Genomic DNA, 23,415 nt, shown 5'->3' on the forward strand with positions numbered 1-23,415 from the left:
AGCCTACAGCTTGCTGGAATTAATAGTCTCTTCTAATCAACACTCTGTTAGGCAGCCAGAATTTTGCATCCCTTACCTGGTCACTGATTTTTTCATTTTTCTTTTTAATTGGGGGATAATCATTTTACAATACTGTGCTGGTTTCTGCCATGTATCAACATGGTCACTGATGTTCAATTAAAGCAGACAAAACCAGTATTGGTTTTTCCTGCTGTTACAGCACATTCATGCTGGGTCTGTGGTCAGCACTGGTTCTCCACACGCTGAGAAGTGTGCGTTACAGTTCAGGTGCTGACAACAATAGCACTTGGAAAGTGGCTGGCATACCAGAATCCCTTCACATTTATCATCATTCTCTTTGATAAGATCCAAACAGAGAAGGGAACTAACAGACTTAAGTCTCAGAACCAACTTGGCAGAGTCCATGTTTGGAGAATTCCTTAGAACGCCTAGATTTTATGTACCTACATGTAGACAATTAAATCCCTCAAGCAATACCGGTGACTGAGGACACTTCCACTGTTCTTTTGTAGTCTGAACTTCCTGTTTAAATAGCCTCACACTTTCGCCAAGTCTCCATTTAAGCCTGAATAGTGAAACCTGAGTTAATAACACTGTTGATCATCAGTCATCCAAAACAGGTCAGAGGGGCCGTAGGTTACTTAAGCCCTGAATTGGCTGATGGAACATTTCCAATAGCACAAGGTAACTACAGACTTAAAAAAAAATCCCGAATTTTGCACTGTTCATCTCCTTCTAAGAAAAAACTTTGCTAAGCCTGGGAATCACCCCCGAGTGGCAGGTGTCCCCTAATAGGACAGTGTGGCTTGGAATGGACGGCAGGCATGTGGGCTGCTCAGAAGAGGTGGTTATCAGCCAGAGATCCCTGGACATGAGCTGTGGGGTCGTGGACCCACTCTTTATGACCAAGTCAGATGAGATGTGCGGTGAAGACAAGAAAGGGAACAGCTCACACAGCTCAATATCAAATAAACAAAGCACCCAGTCAAAAATGAGTGGAAGACCTAAATAGACATTTTTTCCAAAATAAGAGATATAGATGGCCAAGACACACATGAAAAAATGCTCAACACTGCTAATTATTAGAGAAATGCAAGTCAAAACTAAAATGAGATATCACCTCACCCTGGTCAGAATGGCTGTCATCAAAAATCTACAAACAACAAAGGCTGGAAAGGGTGTGAAGAAAAGGGAACCCTCCTACACTCTTGGGGGGAATGTAAGTTGATGTAGCCACTATGGAGAACAATGTGGAGGTTCCTTAAAAAAATAAGAACAGAACTACCATATGATCCAGCAATCCCACTCCTGGGCATTTGCCTATTGAAAACCATAATTCCAAGATAGATGCCCCAATGTTCGTTCACTGCAGTGCTATTTACAATAGCCAAGACATGGAACCAACCTAAATGTCCACCAACAGATGGACAGATAAAGAAGATGTGGCACATATAGAGGGTGGAATATTACTCGGCCATGAAAAGGAATGCCATCTGCAGAAACATGAGTGGACCTAGAGACTGTCACACAGTGAAGTAAGTCAGAAAGAGAAAAACAAGTATTGTATATTAACATATATGTGGAATTGAGAAAAATGGTACAGATGAACCTAACTGCAAAGCAGAAATAGAGATACAGATGTAGAGAACAAACATATGGATACCAAGGGAGAATAGAAGGGTGGGATGAATTTGAAGGTTGGGATTGACACGTATACACTATAGATACTAATAGATAACAAATGAGAACCTACTGTATAGCACAGGGACCTACTCAGTGCTCTGTAGTGACCTAAATTGGAAGGAAATCCAAGGAAGAGGGAATATATGTATACATGTAGCTGACTCACTTTGCTGAACAGCAGAAAGTAATACAACATTGTAAAGCAACTATACGCCAATGAAATTTTTTAAAAAAAGAAAAGAAAGGGAGAAGAAAGCTCTGGGCCCCAAGGTGTTGGGGTCAGGGCTGGAAGCATGTCCAGTAGGTCTTATGAGTTCTCTAAAACCCACCTCTCCCCATCCTGCACTCAGTCCAAGCCAGTGATGCAACATTATCTTAATGGAAAAGTATAACATATTGCTTAAGGCTGTGGGGGTACAGATTGATAAATCTACACACCTGGCCAAGGGGAGAAGCACCAGTCAGAAGAAAGCAGTTGATAATCAGGAGGCCTTGGGCAAGTCACTTAGCTTTTCTCAATAAGAAAATGGGAATAAAAATTCTACTCTCCTCACATCCAAAACTTTTAAGAGCAGTTAGTGAGACTTTCAAAGAGCATTATACAAAAGTTAGTAACTCTATAAGGAAGCAATTAAAATAGGGCACATTTAAGGTTTTTAGCTTAAGAAATACATGTCAGAGGTACACATGGCTAAATTTAAAATGGATAACCAACAAGGATCTACTGTATAGCACATGGAACTCTGCTCAATGTTATGTGGCAGCCTGGATGGGAGGGGAGTTGGGGGAGAATGGGTACATGTGTATGTATGGCTGGGTCCCTTCCCTGTTCACCTGGAACTACCATAGCATTGTTTGTTAACTGGCCATACCCAGGTCTCCCACACTGCAGGTGGATTCTTCACCAACTGAGTCACCAGGGAAGCCCAGGAATACTGGAGTGGGTAGCCTACCCCTTCTCCAGGGGATCTTCCCAACTCCAGGAATCGAACTGGGGTCTCTTGCATTGCAGGCGGATTCTTTACCAGTTGAACTACCAGGGAAGCCCCCAATATAAAATAAAAAGTAAGAAAAAAAGTGGGGGGGAATACATGTCAGAGAAGGGTTATGTATAGGTACTGTATTCAGCAATGATGATCCATGCTTCTCAGAGACATGCCTATCATTTGAGTACTTTGTCATCAAGGTGATAATGGGGTCATACTTTGATATTATGATTTGAAAATAAAACGAGTCCTAAATACACTGATGTTGGGTTCTGAGGATGCAGCTGGGCTCGGAGCGAAATCTGAAATAGTACTTGCCTTTTCCCCGCATTCACACCTGCCTTTTTCTCCTCCGACCCGCAGCCCTTCTCTTTTCCCGCATCCTGTCACTCTCGCGCGCCCCAGCTTCCACCCTCATGGCCCCGACGTGTACCCCCGCCCCTTACTTGGTGCCGGTGTGGGTGGGAGGCGGGAGGAGCTGCATCGGGCCTGCGCAGACTGCGGGCGCTGCCGGCTGGGACCCGTAACCGCTGGTGCCGGTGGAGGGCCACACCCTGCTCGCGTCGCTATAGAAACTGTTTCCGCCCTTTTTGTGACTCCCGAGCTGAAAGGCTGGGGCTCTGGGCCGGTCCCAAACCACCTTTCACCTCAGCCGGGAGAGACAGCTCTTTTCCTCCTGCTCCTGTTCTCTTGCCTCCGTTCTTTCAAGTTTGGGACAAGAATTGAAGGACATTCTGAGGTTAGAGAGATTCGACTTGATGCAACAGGCTCATGAAGTGACCCCTCACTTCCCCCATTCACAAAAGTGTGGGGTTATCAGAAAGTGAAAGTGAAGTCGCTCAGTCGTGTCCAGCTCTTTGCGACCCATGGATTATAGCCCACAGAATTTTCCAGGCAAGAGTACTGGAGTGGGTTGCCATTTCCTTCTCCAGGGTATCTTCCTGACCCAGGGATCTGGGTCTCCCACATTGCAGGCAGAGGCTTTACCTCTGAGCCACCAGGGAAGCCCTGGGGTTATCAGAAGCACATAGTAAAGGTTCCGGGTAGGATTTATTCATCAGAGGAACATTCTTCTATGCGCTTACTCTGCACCAGCTTTTAAAAGCAGGAAAACTAAATAGCTGAATGACAGCAGTTACCTGGAGAAATACAAGGTGGTCCGTGGAAGAAACGGACATTCAAATAAAGCTTTTTGAAACAGCTGAGTTGGGTATGGGTCTTCTAGCACAAGAAGGCATTAGCAACGGAAAAAAGGCAAATAGAATAATCTGAAAACCCAGAGCCACAGGTGCCAGCACCCAGTGTGGTGTGGCAAGGGTCAAAGGTGCACATGGCTAGCAGGGGACAAGGCTGGAGGAGGGGACAAGGGGCCAGCCTGACTCTTAAGTAGCTTGTGAACTAAACAGGCTGAGGAGTGTGCGGATTTTAAGCAGAGGGGTGTTCTGCTCAGACTTTGTTTTAGGAAATCCCCTCTGGCTCTAATGGGTTGAAGGGAGGACAGAGTAGCTTGCTCATCAAGGGAGGGATGCCCCTTAGAAGTAGTAAGTGATGGGAGTGTCAGAGAAAGGGCGGCACCTGGACAGAGAGCAGGAAATGGACTAGAGCTTGCTGACTGTATGAGATGTGAAGGGCACAAGTGCCCCAGGTCCCTCAGCTGACTGATGATGATGCTGTTTCCTGATAGGAACTACAGAGGGAAGACACCTGGGTTGGGGGGATGTCACCGATTTAGTGATGACGTATGATCAAGGGGTCAGGCAACATAGCTGCGTCAAGAGCAAGTTCTGGGCTGAAGAGCCTGACTGGCAGGCAGCAGTCACCTAGGTGACCACGGAACTTGAAGTTAACTCATGTTTTGAAAGAAAAAAGGAGCAGGGGGAACGAATGGACTTACATGGAGTATGATAGGGTGGTGAGAGCAGTGGGTGTGGGTGACACCGAATGTTGCTGCCGCTGCTGCTGCTAAGTTGCTTCAGTCGTGTTCAACTCTGTGTGACCCCATAGATGGCAGCCCACCAGGCTCCCCCGTCCCTGGGATTCTCCAGGCAAGAACACTGGAGTGGGTTGCCATTTCCTCCTCCAATGCATGAAAGTGAAAAGTCAAAGTGAAATAGCTCAGTCGTGTCTGACTCCTAGCGACCCCATGGACTGCAGCCTACCAGGCTCCTCCGTCCATGGGATTTTCCAAGCAAGAGTACTGGAGTGGGGTGCCATTGCCTTCTCCAACACCGAACGTTAGCAAGCCGCAAAGCAGTGAAGAGTAGGCGGGGAGAAAAGTACCAGAGTGGTGTCCTATGGCCCAGGAAATAAAGCATGTCAAACAGGGCCCGATGAGCAGGGGCTGTGAGACAGTGAGAAAATGTACCCTGGGTTTGACACCAGAATGGCCATGAGTGTTTCCTGCAAAGCCAGTTTGGGCACACTTTAAGGTAATTTTCAATAGGTGGGCTAACACCACAGAGATAACAGGTTCATCACGCTGGCCCAGGTGATTAATCAATGACATCAGTACTAGCACAGTATAGCTCTTAATGTTCATTGTTAAACTGCAGAGTCCCTCCACCCCGTGTTCCTGGAAAGCATGCTTCCAGCCAGGGAGGGGGGAGTGGGTTGGGGATGCACCACAGTATAAACTATATACCAGACAAGAAAAAATATACAAAGCAGCAGTAGGCAAATGCTCACTTTAATCATAAGTCTGAATTACTTACTTTCACATTAACATATTTCATAAACCAAGAATTAAGTATTATATACATTTTTAATGGTTAAAATTCAGAGAATTTTTATTAAAAAGTGATCAGGAGCTGGTTGAAATTTTCACTGTAAATAGAAAACATCTATTACTACTTTTATTCACAGCGAACTCGTATCTAAGCTTCCTGAAGAGCTATGCTAATACAACAGGGATGACAACTTGACAGCCACCTGTTAAACATGGGCTTCACGTACAATGATGACTTTAAGAAACAGCTCTTCCTCTTTCTATTTACAACAAAACGGATAACTTTTTTTTTTCTGCAGAGCACTTATTTTATCATGAAATGCAGACAGTTAGAGACAGACGGATGCAATGGTATCAAGGGAAAGTGCATATCAAAGGTTTTGACAATGAAGGCTTCATGAAATGTCATGAAATTTTATTTGCTATAACCATCTATTAATACTTCTAGGTAGGAGACATACACTATAGTACATCAACTGTTTCAATGTGGAAAATAATTCTGAATTCTCATTATAAAAACATTTGGCTAAAATATGAAACATCATGGCAATAAAACTGACAGTGAGGTTGTCAGTGCAGAAACGTCCCTGGGAGAAGCGGGAATCTTCCTCTTGCGAGATAAACTCTGCACACGAAGTTCAGGGTCCATCAACTTGACAAAGGCAGGAAGCAGCATCCTGTTACTGGCAACGAGCAGCGTGTAACGTGGACCTCTTCCGTGTCATGCTGACAGCAAGGTGATCACAGTGACTGCTTACATACACTGAGGGAGGAGAATATGCTCTTCAGAAGGAAGGACATTCCAAGAGAATCCACATAGAACTCTTGCTGAAGTCTTGGGCAGCTTTGCAGAGAACAGTCACAAAACAGGTAGAGGTAATTTATATGACGTTAAAGGATTCCTTTATATTACATTTCCCTCCTCAAATCTAAACCCGCTTATACGAGTGAGAGCTTCTTAATCAAACATCTTCCTGTGGCTACACGCAGCTACTGGTGGCATTTGGATGCAGAGGTTTAACCCGTGCTAAGCGGGACAGGCCGAGGCGGAGGCTCTGACTCGGAGACTTCACGGCCACTCCTGCCAGGGGGCTGCGGCTGCTGCTTCCAGACATGGCTGCAAGAAAGCACATCACCTGATGCTGAGCATGTCAGACATCTCTTCACAAAGATCAGTCTATGAAACAGGAGAGGCCAGCAGAAGTAAGCAAGCAAAGTTGCTCAGCCGTGTCGGACTCTTTACGACCCCATGGACTGTAGCCCACCAGGCTCCTCCCACGGGATTTTCCAGGCAAGAGTACTGGAGCGGATCGCCATTTCCTTCTCCTGCTATGTAGGTTCTACCAAGTTAGAGCAAAAGAGTGGGAAGTACTACAGAGCAGAAAGTATGTCGGATAGCAAACATCCCCAGAGGCCAGTGCAATGACACTGCAGCTTTAAATGTGAAAGCTAAATAGGAAAGTTGGGAGCAAACAACACTGATTGTGAAGGCATTTTAAAAAAGGTAATTAGAATTTCTAAAGTAGCAGCAAATCTAACACATTTTTAAAAATTCTGTAACTTTTACAAATACTCCTTAAAGAGTCTATTTTTCAAACAGTAAATAACTTTGACAAGTACCATTTTTCTTTATTTACACATTTCATTTAGGCTACCACACTAATGGAGCGATTATTTCCATCGAGTACTAAATTTCAGAATTTATCCACATATACGTTTGCAGTTGATATGGAGTATAACCATAACAAGTACAACTGTGTATAATTTTTTCATACAAAGGTTTTATAAACATTTCCATGATTCTAGCCATCTGATTTATCGTTCTTAATTGCATGTATGCGTCATATATTGACAAAATTCCTACAACAAACTTTTGGGTTGTTTCTAGTTTTTTACCACTTTTCTATAAATGGTTATAAAAAAAACTGACCACTTATTACTTTTTCTTCTTTTGAATTCTTTGTAAGAGTAAATTCCCAAAAGTAGGTCTGAAAAGAAAAGACAGGTTTATTTTTATGGTTCCTGTTAAGCTGTCCTATAAAAGGATTACAAATTTATAATAATTACACCTGCTACCCCACAACCCAGATGCCCTGGTTGAGTTTTATTATTTTCTAGCTTGAGAGGTATAAAATTGTATTTTATTGTTTAATGCTTCCTTAATTGCCACTGGGACTGCCGCTCTTTTCATATTTGTTTCTGGTGGTACTTCTTGGGGGCAGCAGTACGTTTATGTCCTTGGCTCATTTTCCCACTGGAGCCTCGCTGGTCTTCTCAAGTTTGTGACAGGAGACCAGCTGGCCACCTGAGAGTCAAATCCTGCTCTCATATATATTGATTGGTCGACTTTTAAGTTCACTTTTATGAACTAGGAGATTTCTCACTAAAATGTGGGTTTCTGGCTTCTCTTGAAAAGCTCAAGACATGGAAATGCATGGCCCATTGCCCTGCGTGTGAACAGCAAGGGGAGCAGAGCAGCGTGGCCTCCTTACAGAGGGCACGACGCCCGCTCACTCAAGCCCGCTCCCTGGCCCCGGTCCCTTGCCGCCAGCACCTGACCTGCCCCACCTTCCACATGATGAGTCTGCAAGCACTCTGTGTTTTATGACGATGACTCTTTAGCCATCACTCCATTATTTCTTATCTTTTGGCTTATGCTGCCTTCAAACTTCTGTAACTCATTATATCAATTCTTTAAAATTTCTTCTGTTGAGGAATCACTAATTATTCTCAGAAGAAATAGACTAAGCGATACCCTTGAACTGAAACAGCATCATTATTTCAGTAAATAACCTTTCTCCTTTCCTTCTCCAAAAACTTTTTAAGTCCTCCCTAAAATCTTATAATTTTGAAACCAGAAGACTTTAAAGATTATACAGTGCCTGCCACTTCAGATGATGAAATGAGGCCACAGAGAAATGAAGCAACCACGGAGTCTCAGGCCTGCATCCATCTGTGACTAGTCGGTCATCCTTAGGGGAGTGATCACTGTGGACCAGCCAAAGGACATCATGGAGAAGAAGGATAGGAAACCCCAGGAGACTTGGACTGACTCGGTAAAGGAGAGCAGACATGTGAAGAAAACCATCCCAGGGGGAGGAAGCTGGACAGAAGTGCACACCCAGGGTGCTGACGGAACAAAGAAAGCATCTGTTCCACTGCAGAGGACTCCTGGGCGGGGCGAGGGCAAGTGCAGAGGGACTGGCAGGGAGTCACCACCAGTCTGGGTGTGACACGGGCAGAATGGACTAGGTTTTAGGAATGTCAAGAAGCATGAAGGATCATGAGACTGGGCTATGGAGCAAAAGAAAACCAAGAGAAGCCAAGCATGTAACCACTGAAGGTCGAGTCTGCTAAATGCTGGAATTCCCAAGGTTTCTGTCCCACTGGAGGGGTCAGTCTTGACCAAAGAGATCTGTCAACAAACATTCATTCATATGTCAGGAATCTGAAATGCTGGTACTCTTTCACTGTAATTCTACTACTAGGAATTTATCCCAGGAAATAGCCAGGGATGTGCCCAGATTTCTAAAGTAAGGGTGTCTGTGCTAATTGCAACCTTATTTATCACCATGAAGAAATAATAAACAACTTGGATGCTCAAATATAAGGGAATAACAAGTGATGAATAAATGCAGCAATTAAAAACCTTTAGCTTTGAGGAAGTAATAATATGTAATAATTACATATTATTATCCTCAAGTAGTAATATGAGGAAGCACTCATTCGTAACATTTACAAGAAAAAAATACCTACCTGTGGCAATTTTCGAAGTCCCTGCCCTTGAGCAGTAAATAAACACCCTATACATACCTGGTGGGACCCACTTAGGTCTCTTGCTTTCTGCTGCAGGACTGCATATCTGTGAAGGCGTCCTACTGGCCTCCTTTCTTGGTGAGGACCGAGATTCTGACTTGACGGCAGCTGGACTGCAGTCTACTGAAGTCACTTGTTTGAAAATATACATAAAACAGGGGTCACAGTGCAAGACTGAAGTCTAGCATGCATGTGTGAAGATTATACAGTTCCATCAGCTTATAAAAATTAAAGCAGAATCATAAATCCAGAAAACTTTCATTAATCAACATTTATAGAGGGCCTAGGAACAGCCATTCTTTCTGAGCACTTCTATGCTAGGAAGTATGGTAAGTGTATCCTTTAACACTACCTTTAACCCTGAGGGCAGCTCCAATACAGAAATGACTCTCCCCACTGTCAGGTAAGGAAACAGACAGATTTGACAATCAGCCTGTAGTCTGAGAGCTAGTAAGCGTCTGAGCCAGAAGTGGAAACCACGTCTGAGTCCAGAGTCCACACTTGTAACTCACACAACAGTGTCCCATCACAATGCGTCATGAGATATTCAATGTATCAGGCTCCAGGGTCTCAGAGTATCCTATTCCGAGGGAATTTATGGTCCCCTCACTAGACTCTAGCAGAAATGGCAGAAAAGTAAAGAGATAATTACACTGCAGTGTGGAGAGAGGACAGAACCTAGAGGTGGGCCTGGGGGAACCTACAAGCCGTATGGATTGGCACGCTTAGAAGCATCTCACCAAGGGCGGTGTAAAAGCAGAGCACCTAAGCGGCTCCGTGGTGGCCCGGGTGAGAGGGGATCCGGAACGAATCGGGAATGAACGAAGCGGGACAGAGTGGGGAAAACAGAGTGGAGGGCTTTCAGTCATTAGCAAGGAGGGTGCTGGAGACACAGGAATAATCAGGGCTCGCAAACTCTCCCCATGGACACACCATCTGAGAAGGAACACAGAATGGGAGTGGGTTTGGGTTTGTTTTTGGTGGAGGGAGAAATGGAGGGAGAAGAAGTAGGAGACACTGTCTCTTTCAGATAACGCTTGCTTCAGGACGCCTCAGCAGCATCTTGAGTGCCTGATGTGAACACCTTCACCATGCACTCCTCTTCCCAGTACCATCCACACTCCCGAGGTCAGCACTGCCCCTCAGGCTTCTCTGCCATGATGGGGATTGTCCTGTATTTCGTGCTGTCCAACACATCAGGAGCCACAAGCCACAGTCAGGCGGGCGCTTGAAATGTGGCAGCAAAGCCAAGAAACTGACTTTCAAACTGTACCTAATTTTAATGATCTTAAATGTGACGGAACTACTTTGGCTGGTGGCTACTGTATTGGATGCCATAGCTCTTAAAACTTTCTCTACCAAGGGAAAAATTACGGGACTCTATCAGTACTTAGTTCTCATTTCTCAGTAGTACTCGGCACCAGTACTCAGCACTGATCTGTTCAAGGGGAGGTGAGACTAAGGCCATCCTTAGCAATGGGGTCTGAACGATAGTTTCAAATACTATAAATATATTAAACAACTAAGATATAAAAACTCTATCAGTAAGAAAAACAAATCAGGTTTAAGGAAGTTATATTTTACAATAATCTATTAATGTATTATGAACTCACAAACATCCCAACTTCTTGCACACAAGAAACTATTCCACATTCAGGTTGTCACTAGTTTCAGAAGTTGTCTTGTAAAACTGGTTTCTTCTAACTGAATATGTTCTGAAGAAACCAAAGGGCCCTAAACACAGACAGAAGGGTTCTCCCCTCCAAGACCGGTCATGTGACACGAGAGCAGCAAATGAGATACGCCACCTCCCCGTTCAATTGCTTGGAGAAAATGTGTCTAATGGACAGATCCAGGCTCTGCATGGACAAAGCTGGGGGCTAGCTCCAGCCATCGCTTAGCCGTGAGAATCCAACATGTGGTTTGACCTCTGAGAGCCTCAGTTTTGTGGCTATGAAATGCAGGGGACAGGAGCTGCTCAGGGCCCCCTCGGCCTTCTGCCACCCCAGCCCAGCCTGCCATCCTCCCCGGGTTGTGACAAGAAAGGAACACCCCACAGGTTAGGGGGACTAAGGGCAGAGGTGGGGAGCACTTTAAGGAAAGCAGACCCGTCTCCGGCGTAAAGTGTCATGTGAGGGACTGGCTTACCCCTAGCACCAGGCTTGGGTTTAGGCTTCTCTTTCTTTTCAGCTGGAGGTTTCGCCTTCATTTCTTTCCGTTTGGTTTCTTTAACTTTACTTCTTCTCACAGTGAAGCTTTCATCATCTTCACTCCCACTAAAATCAGAGTCATCCTCAGAGTCTTCACCTGAAACAGATCACACCTCTGCTCACCTCTGCTGGAAGACGCAGGGCTTCCGGGGCTCCAGCGTCACCTTCCACACACACATCCCTGTCCCCACTGTGTCGTGCCATCTCCAGGGGCCGAACAAGGCACAGTGCCTGGGTGTGCATCCGGGCCCCTCACTTACGTGTCCTTGACCTCAGACAGGCCCCTGACATCACTGTGCCTCAGTTTCCCATGTATAAGATGGGGAGGACCCTACTGCCTCCACCACGGGGCTCTTGTGCAGACTGAGTTAATGCAGGTAATGAACACGCTTCCTAGGTGATGCTCTGCTCTGCCTATGGTGTCACTCGAGTCTGAGAGCACAGAACATGTGGCCGCCCGGCTCCCGGTGGGGTCAGCGGATGCCTGGCTTGAATCCCCATCGTAAAGGTGCTCATCAGCCTCTCGCTGATGGCCTCTGCCTAAATCAACTATGTCATTATGATCTCAAACTGTGATGTCCTTATCTGTCATTCTTCCCACACTAACACAGTTTTAAAAACAGATGATCAACCCATGTATTCACATAACAGTTACCGGGTTATACAGAATTTACTATATAAGGCCAGCAGATTACATGAAGGCTGCTATTAATATAAATAGCACCTGGCAAAATCAAGTAATTATTTCTGGAGTCCCAAGAGGATCTGGATTTGGGAAGGGCAGGTGGTAGAGAAGCCTCTCTAGAATTTCAGAACACAGAGTCCAGGAGGCACAGCTTCCTGTAAACTCAACAGCTATGGTATTTCACGTATTCTCTTTTGGCTTGAGGGGACAGACTGTAGGACAGGCTAGGACTCTATGTACATAAACTGGAGGGGCAGCGACGGAACATCCGGAATCCCAAGCATTAGCATCTCCTCCTCGGGAATCTGAAAACCCAGACACTGGGTTATGGATTTCGGAGAGCTTTATATGTCCTTAGGAGAAGCCTTGATTCTCTCCTTTTCACTTTTCTTTCCCTAACGAAGGTCACAAAAGGCACTTTCTCTCATCTAGGGTGAGCTGATGCAGTGGGAAATTCTGAAATGTCACTTAACGAAGGGACCCTGCTCCAGATAATGCAGGCTGTCTGAGATGATTCCAGCAGCACATTCAAGTATAATAAACCATAAGCTCTGAGGGGATAGGAGAGGGAGCCATTCTCAGCTTAGAGCAGAAGAAAATAAACTGGCTATACTGCTCCTTGAAGTACACCAAGCAAGACAGGGAACACAGGTGTCCTTCCATGGTAGGTAAAGCAGGCTTGGATGGGGATCCGAAGGGGGTTCCAGACCCACAAGACAGTGTGGACTTGCGCACTCTTGGGGTGGGGGACTCAGGAGGAGTCAGAAGGCTGGGAGGAGGGAGACTGTGCCTGAAGCTTAGGCTGTGCAGCTACAGCACAGGCTGGACGGTGGTAACCACCTCCCCGCAACGAGCTGCCCCGAGAGGCCGGGAGTTCTTGGGGCTGGACCACACAGCGTTTGATGGGAAGCATAGCCACCCAGGGAGTTTGGGGGGAATTGCAACAATGCAGCAGAGAAAAACCAAACCAGCTCTCAAAGAACTGGAAAAGAGACAGTCTTTTTGGACTGCAAGTGAAGCAAGAAAACAAGAGATGCTTCTCGGAATCTATGAATTCTTAAGTACATAAAACCATCAACACTTGACACCTCAGATCTTGGTTTTCTGTCCATGTCCCCGCCCTAAAAGGTAAGCTCTCATGTCAAGAATACAGCACCCAAAATAGAAACCCAAATATCTGCTGGATAAATGTGGACGAACAACCCCAATATACATACATCAAACATATATATGTACCACATCTTCTTTATCCCTTCATCTACTGACCGGCCCTTAGGTTGCTTCCGTGTCGTGGCTATTGTAAATAATGCTGCAGTGAACACAGCAGGCATGTAGCTTTTCTCGTCACTGTTCCTATTTTCTTCAGAGAAATACCTAGGAATGGAACTGCTGGATCGTAAGGCAGTTCCATTTTTACTTCTTTGAGAAATCTCTAGTGTCACTGAGCTCTTGTGTATGTACTTCCCTGTTCTGTGATCTATGCCTTTCCATCAGTCAGAAGTGCTATTTCACCCTTAAATGCGACTCATTTTTCAAGGCACAGCTTAAAGTTCACCTCCGGATAAAGCTTTTCCACCAAAGACACAGCTGAATTTAACTGTCCTGTGTTCCTCAAATTTGCACAGTCAACGCTCAGCAGTGTTCTGCGTACAGCAGGAGTCTCCGGGAACTTCTGACTGACTCTCCATAGGGTGGAGCTTGAGTGAGGACATAACCTACCAGTTGCAAAGTCTGGCTCAGAGTCGTTGGCTCCGTCGTCATAACCGTTTTCCAAGAGAATCTTCCTCTGCTGGACCACGGCTTGGGATGCAGCCTTCCTTCTCCGTGGAGTGTCCTGAGACTCATCCTCCTCAGTGATCTTATCCAGATCTTCAGGACATTAAAAAAAAAAAGACAGTTTTTGTGCCCAGTAACATCTAAAGAGGGGCTTTCCACGTGGCTCAGTGGTAAAGAACCCACATGCCAATGCAGGAGACCTGGGTTTGATCCCTGGGTCAGGAAGATCCCCTGGAAAAGGGAATGGCTACCCACTCTGGTATTCTAGCCTGGAGAATCCAACGAACAGAGGAGTCTGGCGGGTTGCAGTCCATGGGGTTGCAAAGAGTCGGACACATCTGAGTGACTAAACAACATCTAACGAACTGCAAAGTAGACTTCCATCACACCTGCTTTTATTAAAAAATCTGCCCAGCTTCATCTTTCCTGTGCTTCTAGTAACAGACCACAGAGCCCAGTCTGGTCAATACAATACATCAGTCTCCTTGCAGCAGTCTGGGTTAAGCCTAAGTCTAAGACCCAAATTGACAGTCTTTCCCCAAGAGTGTTCAAGCTGAGCTGGGAAGATGCAGCCCCTTTCTTCAGGGTTCAACTCCTGTCAACTAGAAGTCAGGGGAAGCCGTGACCCTACCCAGGGAAGGAACCAGGTCTGCAGTGAAAGACTGAACACAGAAAGAGACGAAGGAGAAGAGGTGAAGAGAACCTTCACAAATGTGAAGACCTTGGTTCTAGTTTTAGTTCAAGAATTTAAGTAAGAGTTAGAAAAATGGTGATGGAAAAGTAAATATTAGTATAAAAAACTTACCTAAATAATCACCGGCTACACTGCAGTTGGAGACATGAGGAGACTTACTCGTTGCTCCTGTTTCCTTCTTGCCATGTTTGTCAAAGCCTGGGTATCAGGAAGAAGGAACACGCAGATGCACCCTAACCAACCAATGACTAGAACCAAGAGAAGTGCTAAGATCTGATAGCACTGAGACACAGACACGTGAAGCAAACTCAAAGCAGCGCACTGATTTGACTTGGCGAAGCTAGCCTAAGATTAGGACTTTTGGCTCGGAAATCACACAAACTTTAACGGGACCTAAGTTCAAATTCAGGCTCTTAAATCAGCTACGTACCAAGGGGAGGCTGCTTATCCTTTACAAGATTTAATTTCCTTATCCATAATGTGGACACAGAAAGAGGGTGGGGATTAAACGAGGCTCCTGTGGGGAATGAGATGTTGGCTGAACGTGGAAATAGCTTATTGTGGTGCCCACACAAAGGAAACAGTTCATAAATGTTAACTATCATCCCTGTGTAGGCAGAGCCGTGCTTTTACTAACGTAGAAACTCTTCAATCATTATTGTAACTTTAAAATGATCTAGAGTATTGCTCCCAATGCTATGGAATACATGACTCTCGGAGAAGGAAATCCTGTTACATACGTCACAATCTTTTATAGGAAAGAGATTTTCATTTTCCCAATTTTAGGTGTAAGACAATTCTCTTAAGTTTCTTTGATAAAGGCCCCTCTAATCAACACTCTCTCACTTATTGTCAAACAGCAGGCACTTTGACTTAAACATCTTTACCCTTAAATAAGGGAATGTGCTTAAAATAACCTCCAACAAAAAAGAAGTTAGGCCAAAGTAGTTTAATTCAGAAAGCATTTTAGCAATATGAATGTCTTTTCCAAGAATAATGATTTCTGCCTCTCCAGGATATCAATATTGCCATCTGCTTCCTAGTTACCAGAAAAATCAAAGAAAAGTCCACAGAAAAAGTCAGCAGTCATAAACCTATCAAGTCTACTGAGTTTGCTCACCAAATTAGTACTTTTATCTTTCTGAATAATAAAGATTACCAGCATTAGATGATGCTTAACTAATTGCAATTTGGAGGAAAGGAAGTGGGCCGTTAGGATGCAAAGGTCAATTTATTTGACCAAGAAATTACATTTTCACTGTGTACAAAGATGAACTTTGGATCCAGGGTCACATGGATCAAGGTCCATGTCCTCAAGTGGACCCTGTTAGGCAGAGATATTTGTGTGTGGACGAGAGTTTTATGATGGAATAAACAACTAATCCAACAGTACCCTCTGCAGACTGCTCCTTTTACAGTCCAAAGTATTAAAAGTACAGCCTTCCCCCTGTACAAGCTCATCCAAAGAAATGATTACAAAAGGGGTAAGAAGGTTTCAGGGCTTCCCTGGTGCTCAGAGGTTAAAGCGTCTGACTCCAATGTGGGAGACCCGGGTTCCATCCCTGGGTTGGGAGGATCCCCTGGAGAAGGAAACGGCAACCCACTCCAGTACTCTTGCCTGGAGAATCCCATGGACGGAGGATCCTGGTCGGACACGACTGAGCAACTTCACTTTCACTTTCAACAAGGTTTCAAAGATAATTACAGAAGATAAAGTTAGGCTTGCCTTGAGACTGCTCCACATCAATGGTGACAGCTGGAACCTCCTTCACTGACAAAGCCAGTGCGACCTCTAGGTCTCTCTTGTAGAGTTTATCGTCCAAAGCCATCCTAAAACACACACAAATAATAATGAGTTTTTAAACTATCAGTCTCAACTAAATAGCAAACCTTGAGAGAGGTTAGCTGAGAGTTTCCAACCTCAGGAAGATGTTCTTAAACAATGATCATTATCATAATGGACTTTAACGTTCCACCTCCTGAAATGTAAGTGTCATGTTGGACCCAGCAGAACAGAACAGACACGGGCAGTGGGTGACGGTGTCCACGTCACTGTGACATCTCTTCCTCACCACCAGCTCTGTCCAGGTGGGAAGCACCCGCCCAAGTGAGAGCAGACGTGGCTCAAACATCACTTCTGTGACCTCACCCACACCTCCTTAGGCAGCTATTACAGCTCCTACGTTAAATTGAAATTACTCTCTCTCTCTCTCTCTCTCTCTATATATATATATATATTTTTTTACATCTGCTCTGCCATGTAATCTGGATTCTGACAAGTATTTCAGTAAGTACTTACTCTGCGTGAGGCACTGCACTAGACAGGATACTAGACGTGCCCTCAGAGTCTGCGGTTAATGAGGAGGTAGGAAAGAAAGTCCTGGAATAATTATCCCATGTAAACAGATTATCATGGCTCCTGTTCAAGGTGGTCAAGAGTGCTCCGGTGTTTAAGAAGGGAATGCAAAAAGACAGACAGAAAAGGTTACGTAAAGGAGGAGATGTTGAGATGCACCTTGAAGGATTTAGTACTTTTTAAAAATAACAAGTTTTATTGAGATATAAGTCATGCAGTGTCAAATGCAGCCTTCGAAGCCTACAATTCAGCAGTTTTTAGTATATTCAGAGAGCGGTGAAGCTACCACCACTATTAATTTCAGATCATTTTCATCATCCCAGAAAGAAACCCCTTACCCACTAGCAGTCAGCCCCCATTCTCCCGCCCCAACATCTGGCAAGCACTAATCTCCGTGCTGTTTCCATGCACTTGTCTGTTTCGAGCCTTCCGTGTTAATATTAATGGAATCACGTAACATGTGGCCTTTTGTGCTTGGCTTCTTTGGCCCACCATGATGTTCTCAAGGTTCATCCATGCTGTGGCAGGTACCAGGACTTCATTTATTTTCATTGCTGAATAAGGTTCCACTGTGTGGGTATACTGCATTTTATTTATCCAATCACTAATCGACAGGCATTTGGATTACTTACATTTTATTTCTGGCTATTATGATTAATGCTCCTGTTAATACCCGTGTACAGGTTTGTGTGTGGGCAGAGTTTTATTTCTCTCGGGCATATACCTAGCTGGGTCATATAATAAACCCTACATTTTGGGGCACTGCTACTCTGTCTTCCAATGAGGGTGCACCATTTTATATTCCCTGCAGCAATGCACGAGGGTTTCCATTTCTGCACATCTTCCTTAACACCTGCTACCATCTGTCTTTCTGCTTCCAGCCATTCCTGTGGGTATGCATATGATCTCACTGGGGTTTTCATTTGTATTTCCCTGATGGCTATGGATGGTGAGCATCTTTTCATGTGCTTATTGGCCATTTGTATATATTCCTTAAAGAAATGTCTATTCAAGTCCGTGGCCCATTTCTAAATTGGGTCATGATCCTTTTTAGTGTTGGGTTGTAAGAGTTCTCTAAATATTCTAGATGCAAGTCCCTAATGGATCACATGATTTGCAAATCTTTTTTCCCATCCATTGGTCGTTTTTTAAACTATATTTTAAAGATAGTACAAGAAGCTCAAAAACAAAGAGTCAAAAGTGAAGAGAATGATGTGGGGGTAAGTTTCTCTGTTAAGGAAGTTTCCTCACACTACTGGAGCAGTGAAGCATCACACATGCCATGTTCCACTTGTCAGAATCCCTCCTCGGCCACCTCCTCCCCACACTGCAAGTCTGGGGCCTCTCAGACTCCTCCCCTCCATCTCCCCAACTGCCTCCAAGTACTAACTAGTGGAACTCCAGGGTTAGTTTGAAACTACGGGTCCTTCTCACTGCTGGACAAAACTCAGTAAGATAAAGTGAAAATATTTTTTATCTGTAGAGAAATACACGGTTTCACTTTTTTTTTCCTTCTGGTTTTCCTGAGCTATCTACAATGGACATCCAGCACTGTGTAAGTTTCAGGTGTGTGACACAATGATGTGGCTCATATACATCATGAAATGATGACAAGTTTAGGGAACATCCATCATCTCATTGAGAAATCTGCCTTTGAATTTTATAATCCTTACAGACATAACTTTAAACAAGGTAGTCTTGTAAGACCTGAGGACTTCAGAGCCAGGTGCCAGGTCTCCTTGTAAGGGCAAGATAAACCTTGTAAACTTGGAGATTATGACTTAAATGCTTATTTCCTTATGCATTCATGAACTTAAAGCAGTTCAGAAAGCCAGAGGGGATTAATGGTACATTCCTGTTCTCCTACATGAATTAAATAAGACCTATGATTCTGCTCAAGTTCTAATTTAGACCAAGAGTTTGAATTTATCTCTTTTAGATTAACACATTTAACGTCATATATTCACCGCATGTCTTACCTCTCACCTTTTTTTAGGGGTTTTCTCTTGTAGTGAGATGTCTTTTTCCTGGAGATTCTTCAGCTTAGGTTCTGGTTTTTCTAGTTTCAACTCCTTTTGTGTTGTTCTGGATTTCTTATTTAACGGTGCGGTTGCAGGAACAAAATCATCTATTTATGCGTGAATTAAAAATAACAGAATATATGAAATTGCATGGAGGAGCCTGGTAGGCTGCAGTCCATGGGGTCGTACAGAGTTGGACATGACTGAAGCAACTTAGCAGCAGCAGCAGCAAGGAAGAAATAAGGTAAACTTACTTTCTTGGTAGTTGAGAATCATTACTATGTGTGTTCAAGTTTTAAAGATAAGCACTATTTGCTTTCCATAATCTAAAAAAGACAGTTGGTATACTGTCTTTATTCTCACTCGAGCTTTTCAACTTTGTTTTAGTGACTTAAAAAAAAAAAAAAATCCATCTGTCACAAACTAACTCCCTGAAAAACTATAAGGGCCACTAAGCTAGCGTATATAAGTGGCAAAGAAAAAAACGATTAATTAAAAACCTCCAAAACCATTAGAAAAATCAATAAAATTCCATGTATAATTTTATCATATTGACAAGTGGAAGAAAATTATTTTTATGGAAATTTCATAACACAGCCAAATACTTTCTTTCAAAGGCCCATTCAATACAGTTCAGTCGCTCAGTCGTGTCTGACTCTGCAACCCCATGGACTGCAGCACACCAGGCTTCCCTGTGCATCACCAACTTTCAGAGCTTGCTCAAACTCATGTCCATCGAGTTGGCGATGCCATCCAGCCATCTCATCCCCATTACCTTTCCTAAAACAACAACCAAGCTAAGTAAAGTAAGAAGCATCGGAACCTGGAGGAAGAGAAAGTAGCTCCTACTTAGGACTTTACAGTAGCCGTCTTTACAGTGGTATCATCACCTTAAGAGCCCTCCTACGATCCCACCACAGTAACTTGATTTTTGGCAAAGGGATGCTGTTTTCCAGGCCATTCTGTCTTCATTGTTTTTCGTCTTACCATCCTCAGAACTGAGGTGATTCTTCTGTTGACACTCAACATAAAACTGCTGCTCTAACTTTCAAACGCACACATGACACGTATGTATACCTTCGAGGTACACACAGTCTGAATCATGGACTTTCCCATTATTAACAAGTGTTTTATGCTTCTCCACATAGAAATACAATAATCTGTGACTTGTCCCCCACCTCCACACCACAGTTTCCAGAATACAGCCAGCAGTTTATACCTATTTTGCGACAGACTGATGACAAGAGTAAAAAGCTATCAAGTCATGTTCTATACTCTTCGGTCCCAAGTCTTAGACGCACATTAAGACTGGGCTCCAAGCAAAAACAGATTCCTTCAAATCAAGGGATTACTAAACATTTGACTCCCAGAAAACTCCAGAGGTCTAAGAAAGAAACAAAAAACTTACTTTGAAGTACAATGTAACCTAACACCATGTTTCTCAAAGTTTTTGACCAAAGTTCTCTTAATAACAAAGACAAGTACATATGTAACACAGTAGGATAAAGCTTAAGGCTGAGATTCCTTCAGGGGCTTGCTTTACTCTATCATTAATGGGGATTTTACAATATATTCTGTAACACATCTGCATCTCTGAAAGACAGGGGGAACCTGGATCTAGAGTAGTTTAGACCTGAAAAATCATTTCTCCTGGCCCTGTGTGGTTATGATTTATGCCAATATTAATTCTTGTCAGTGTAGTGATCAGCATAATTATTCTAAATGCTAAAAAAATTATTTCTCCAGACCTTCCTCATATGCAATTGGTACAACCATATTTTAGCCATACACACACACACACACATGCCCCCATACATAATATATCCTATAAACTAAGGATATAAATTATCAAACCTTTAATGAAGAAATAGATGCTCTACTTACCATCACTATCAGAGTCCTCAAACTGGGAGTAATTGACTGGCTTCTTATGCCTGTGACCAAGACAGAAATTTTATTTATAGAAATGTCAACTTCTCACCTCCAATCTCTAAGGCCATTAATACTCTTGAGTAAATAAAAATGTTTGGATTCCCTTAAGCACATGTAAATTAAAAACATGATTTGCATTTTACAGCAAAGATAGAAGATTGTTATACTTGATAAGGAAAAAAGTTAATTCAGAGAACAAAGTAGGAATAATCAATATAATTAACACAAAGTTCATACACTGTTTAATTACCATTGGGCATTTAGAATTTCCTATTGTATGTATTTGTTTTATATGTGAATTCTGATGTATTAAATTATAAACTTCTTGATACTGAAAGCCATTTTCTTTTATCTCTTCCAATATTAATTCACGCTCACTGTGCTGCTGCTGCTAAGGCGCTTCAGTCGTGTCCAATTCTGGGCGACCCCATAGACGGCAGCCCACCAGGCTCCTCTGTCCCTGGGATTCTCCAGGCAAGAATGCTGGAGTGGGTTGCCATTTCCTTCTCCAATGCATGCATGCATGCTAAGTCGCTTCAGTCATGTCCAACTCTGTGCGACCCTATGGACAGCAGCCCACCAGGCTCCGCCCTCCACAAGATTCTCCAGGCAAGAATATTGGAGTGGGTTGCCATTTCCTTCTCCATGGCTCACTATGCAATAGGCATTTAAAACATGGTGAGTCTGAGAAACAGCCTCAGAGACATGGAAAACAAACAGGGTTACCAAAAGGGAAAAGGGGTCGGAGGGATAAATTAGGAGTTTGGGATTAGCACATACAAACTATTATATACAAAATAGATAAAAAGTTTATATAACACAGGGAACTATATTCAATATCTTGTAATAAACCATAATGGAAAAGAATACAGGTGTATGTGTATATATACATATAAAACTGAATCACTTTGCTGTACACCAGAGACACAAGATAATAGAGAACTACACTTCAATAAAAAGTTTTCAATTAAAATTAAAGGAAGGCTTTCCTTCCTCTCACTCTCTCACACTCCCATGTTTATTTTCAGCCCCTTAGAATGCAACCTCCAGCATCTAAATATATGTATATATACCTAGTAAATACACACTTCCAGGGCAGAAGTAAGTATATTCGAAACTCTATTAAATGAATGGCTGACCCTAGGTCTCCATGGTGCTCGACTGAGGTAAAGTAGAGGAAGAATTTCCAACAGCACTTGGTGGAAAACACAGAGGATATGGCGCCAGCTGGCTTAGATTTGCTTGTTACCTAGTAACTTACTAGCCATATGACTCAGGCAAACTGACTTTCAGGCCCAGAGGTTTAAACTGATAAAATGGAGACCTAAACTTTCTATCTCAAATATAGTGACGAACAAGTGAATTAACACCTAAGTAGCAGTTCAGTTCAGTTCAGTCGCTCAGTCGTGTCCGACTCTTGGTGACCCCATAAACCACAGCACGCCAGGCCTCCCTGTCCATCACCAACTCCCAGAGTTCACTCAGACTCACTTCCATGGACTCAGTGACGCCATCCAGCCATCTCATCCTCTGTCGTCCCCTTCTCCTCCTGCCCCCAATCCCTCCCAACATCAGAGTCTTTTCCAATGAGTCAACTCTTCGCATGAGGTGGCCAAAGTACTGGAGTTTCAGCTTTAGCATCATTCCTTCCAAAGAAATCCCACGGCTGATCTCCTTCACAATGGACTGGTTGGATCTCCTTGCAGTCCAAGGGACTCTCAAGAGTCTTCTCCAACACCACAGTTCAAAAGCATCAATTCTTCGGCGCTCAGCTTTCTTCACAGCCCAACTCTCAAATCCATACATGACTACTGGAAAAACCATAGCAATGCAAAGGGTAATCGGGTCTTAGTTGAACGGGGTGGGTAAAATAAACGCCAGGAAATGTCAAGGACGCCAAGAGAAGGAAACGGCTAGGTTGACAGGACCCTTCCGAGGAGCGGGAGCTCTCGCTGGAGGCTGGAGTGTTTCCCTGTCCATCCCACTGTCGCCACCTGATCCTCGGGCCCTTCTTTTCATCCCGTGCAGGTAACGCAGCCTACAGCGTCTTCCTGACCTTCCTCCCTTCCCTCGCGGGATGCCATGAGCTACTCACCTCGCAGGCCGCACCATGGTCCCCTCCGAGGCTGGAAACCTGCAGCTCTCAGGCTCTAGCAGGCAGCCGCCGCGGCAATTTCAATTCCCGCCCAAAACCAAATCCAGAGCGTTCCGCCTATCCCGCGGATCGCCAATCCTGGCCGGCCATTCCAACTGCCGCGCATGCGTTCTGCGATGCGCAGTTAGTTCACGCCTTCCCCAAGCACCGCCCTTCCGCATCCGGTCCGCCCGAACTGAGATTGTGTTTCGCCGCTTCACTTTCGTCATGAGAGTTTACTCTGCGCTGTCTCCAAAATGCACAATAATAGTATAAATACATCTTCCGACAGTTTTTAAATGATTAAAAATAGGTAGGATGGAACAAGGGAACATTTAGACCGAGGAATTTTTCACGAGGTGCCAGGAAAGAGGAA

At 44.0% G+C, this 23,415-nt stretch overlaps 2 protein-coding genes across 6 annotated transcripts in view; both read right to left on the reverse strand.

Moving 5' to 3' along the window:
• DYRK4 (dual specificity tyrosine phosphorylation regulated kinase 4) overlaps window positions 1-4,943 on the reverse strand; it is a 49,266-nt gene extending 44,323 nt beyond the window's left edge. For both annotated transcript variants that reach the window (XM_024992696.2, XM_002687899.7), the window contains exon 1: window positions 3,137-4,943. In XM_024992696.2, the coding sequence (XP_024848464.1) occupies window positions 3,137-3,174 (38 nt within the window). In that variant the 5' untranslated portion in view covers window positions 3,175-4,943. The remainder of the gene's footprint in view (window positions 1-3,136) is intronic.
• Window positions 4,944-5,359: 416 nt separating this feature from the next.
• RAD51AP1 (RAD51 associated protein 1) lies at window positions 5,360-23,397 on the reverse strand. 4 transcript variants are annotated; one of them, XM_024992197.2, is made up of 11 exons: window positions 23,001-23,397; window positions 20,858-20,907; window positions 18,939-19,080; window positions 16,896-16,976; window positions 16,323-16,426; window positions 14,708-14,794; window positions 13,846-13,995; window positions 11,380-11,538; window positions 9,229-9,363; window positions 7,346-7,403; window positions 5,360-6,532 (listed from the first exon to the last, which is right to left on the reverse strand). In XM_024992197.2, the coding sequence occupies exons 1-11, from the start codon at window positions 23,015-23,017 to the stop codon at window positions 6,433-6,435; spliced, it is 1,083 nt and encodes a 360-aa protein (XP_024847965.1). In that variant the 5' UTR covers window positions 23,018-23,397; the 3' UTR covers window positions 5,360-6,432. The 4 variants fall into 4 exon arrangements, with proteins under 4 accessions (XP_024847965.1, XP_005207266.1, XP_024847966.1 ...); XM_005207209.5 differs by lacking the exon at window positions 16,896-16,976; XM_024992198.2 differs by lacking the exon at window positions 7,346-7,403.
• Between the last annotated feature and the right edge of the window lie 18 nt (window positions 23,398-23,415).

This window comes from Bos taurus, chromosome 5 (genome assembly GCF_002263795.3).
Source record: "Bos taurus isolate L1 Dominette 01449 registration number 42190680 breed Hereford chromosome 5, ARS-UCD2.0, whole genome shotgun sequence".
Classification (NCBI taxonomy): domain Eukaryota; kingdom Metazoa; phylum Chordata; class Mammalia; order Artiodactyla; family Bovidae; genus Bos; species Bos taurus.

Bases quoted from the DNA above. Each gene is read 5' to 3' on its own strand.
- RAD51AP1 (XM_024992197.2), bottom strand. The intron at 13,996-14,707 runs GTAAGTTTTTTA...AATGTCCTGAAG, and splicing joins TGTAGCCGGTGATTATTTAG to ATCTGGATAAGATCACTGAG. The intron at 11,539-13,845 runs GTAGGTTATGTC...GATCTGTTTCAG, and splicing joins TGAGCCAGACTTTGCAACTG to GTGAAGACTCTGAGGATGAC.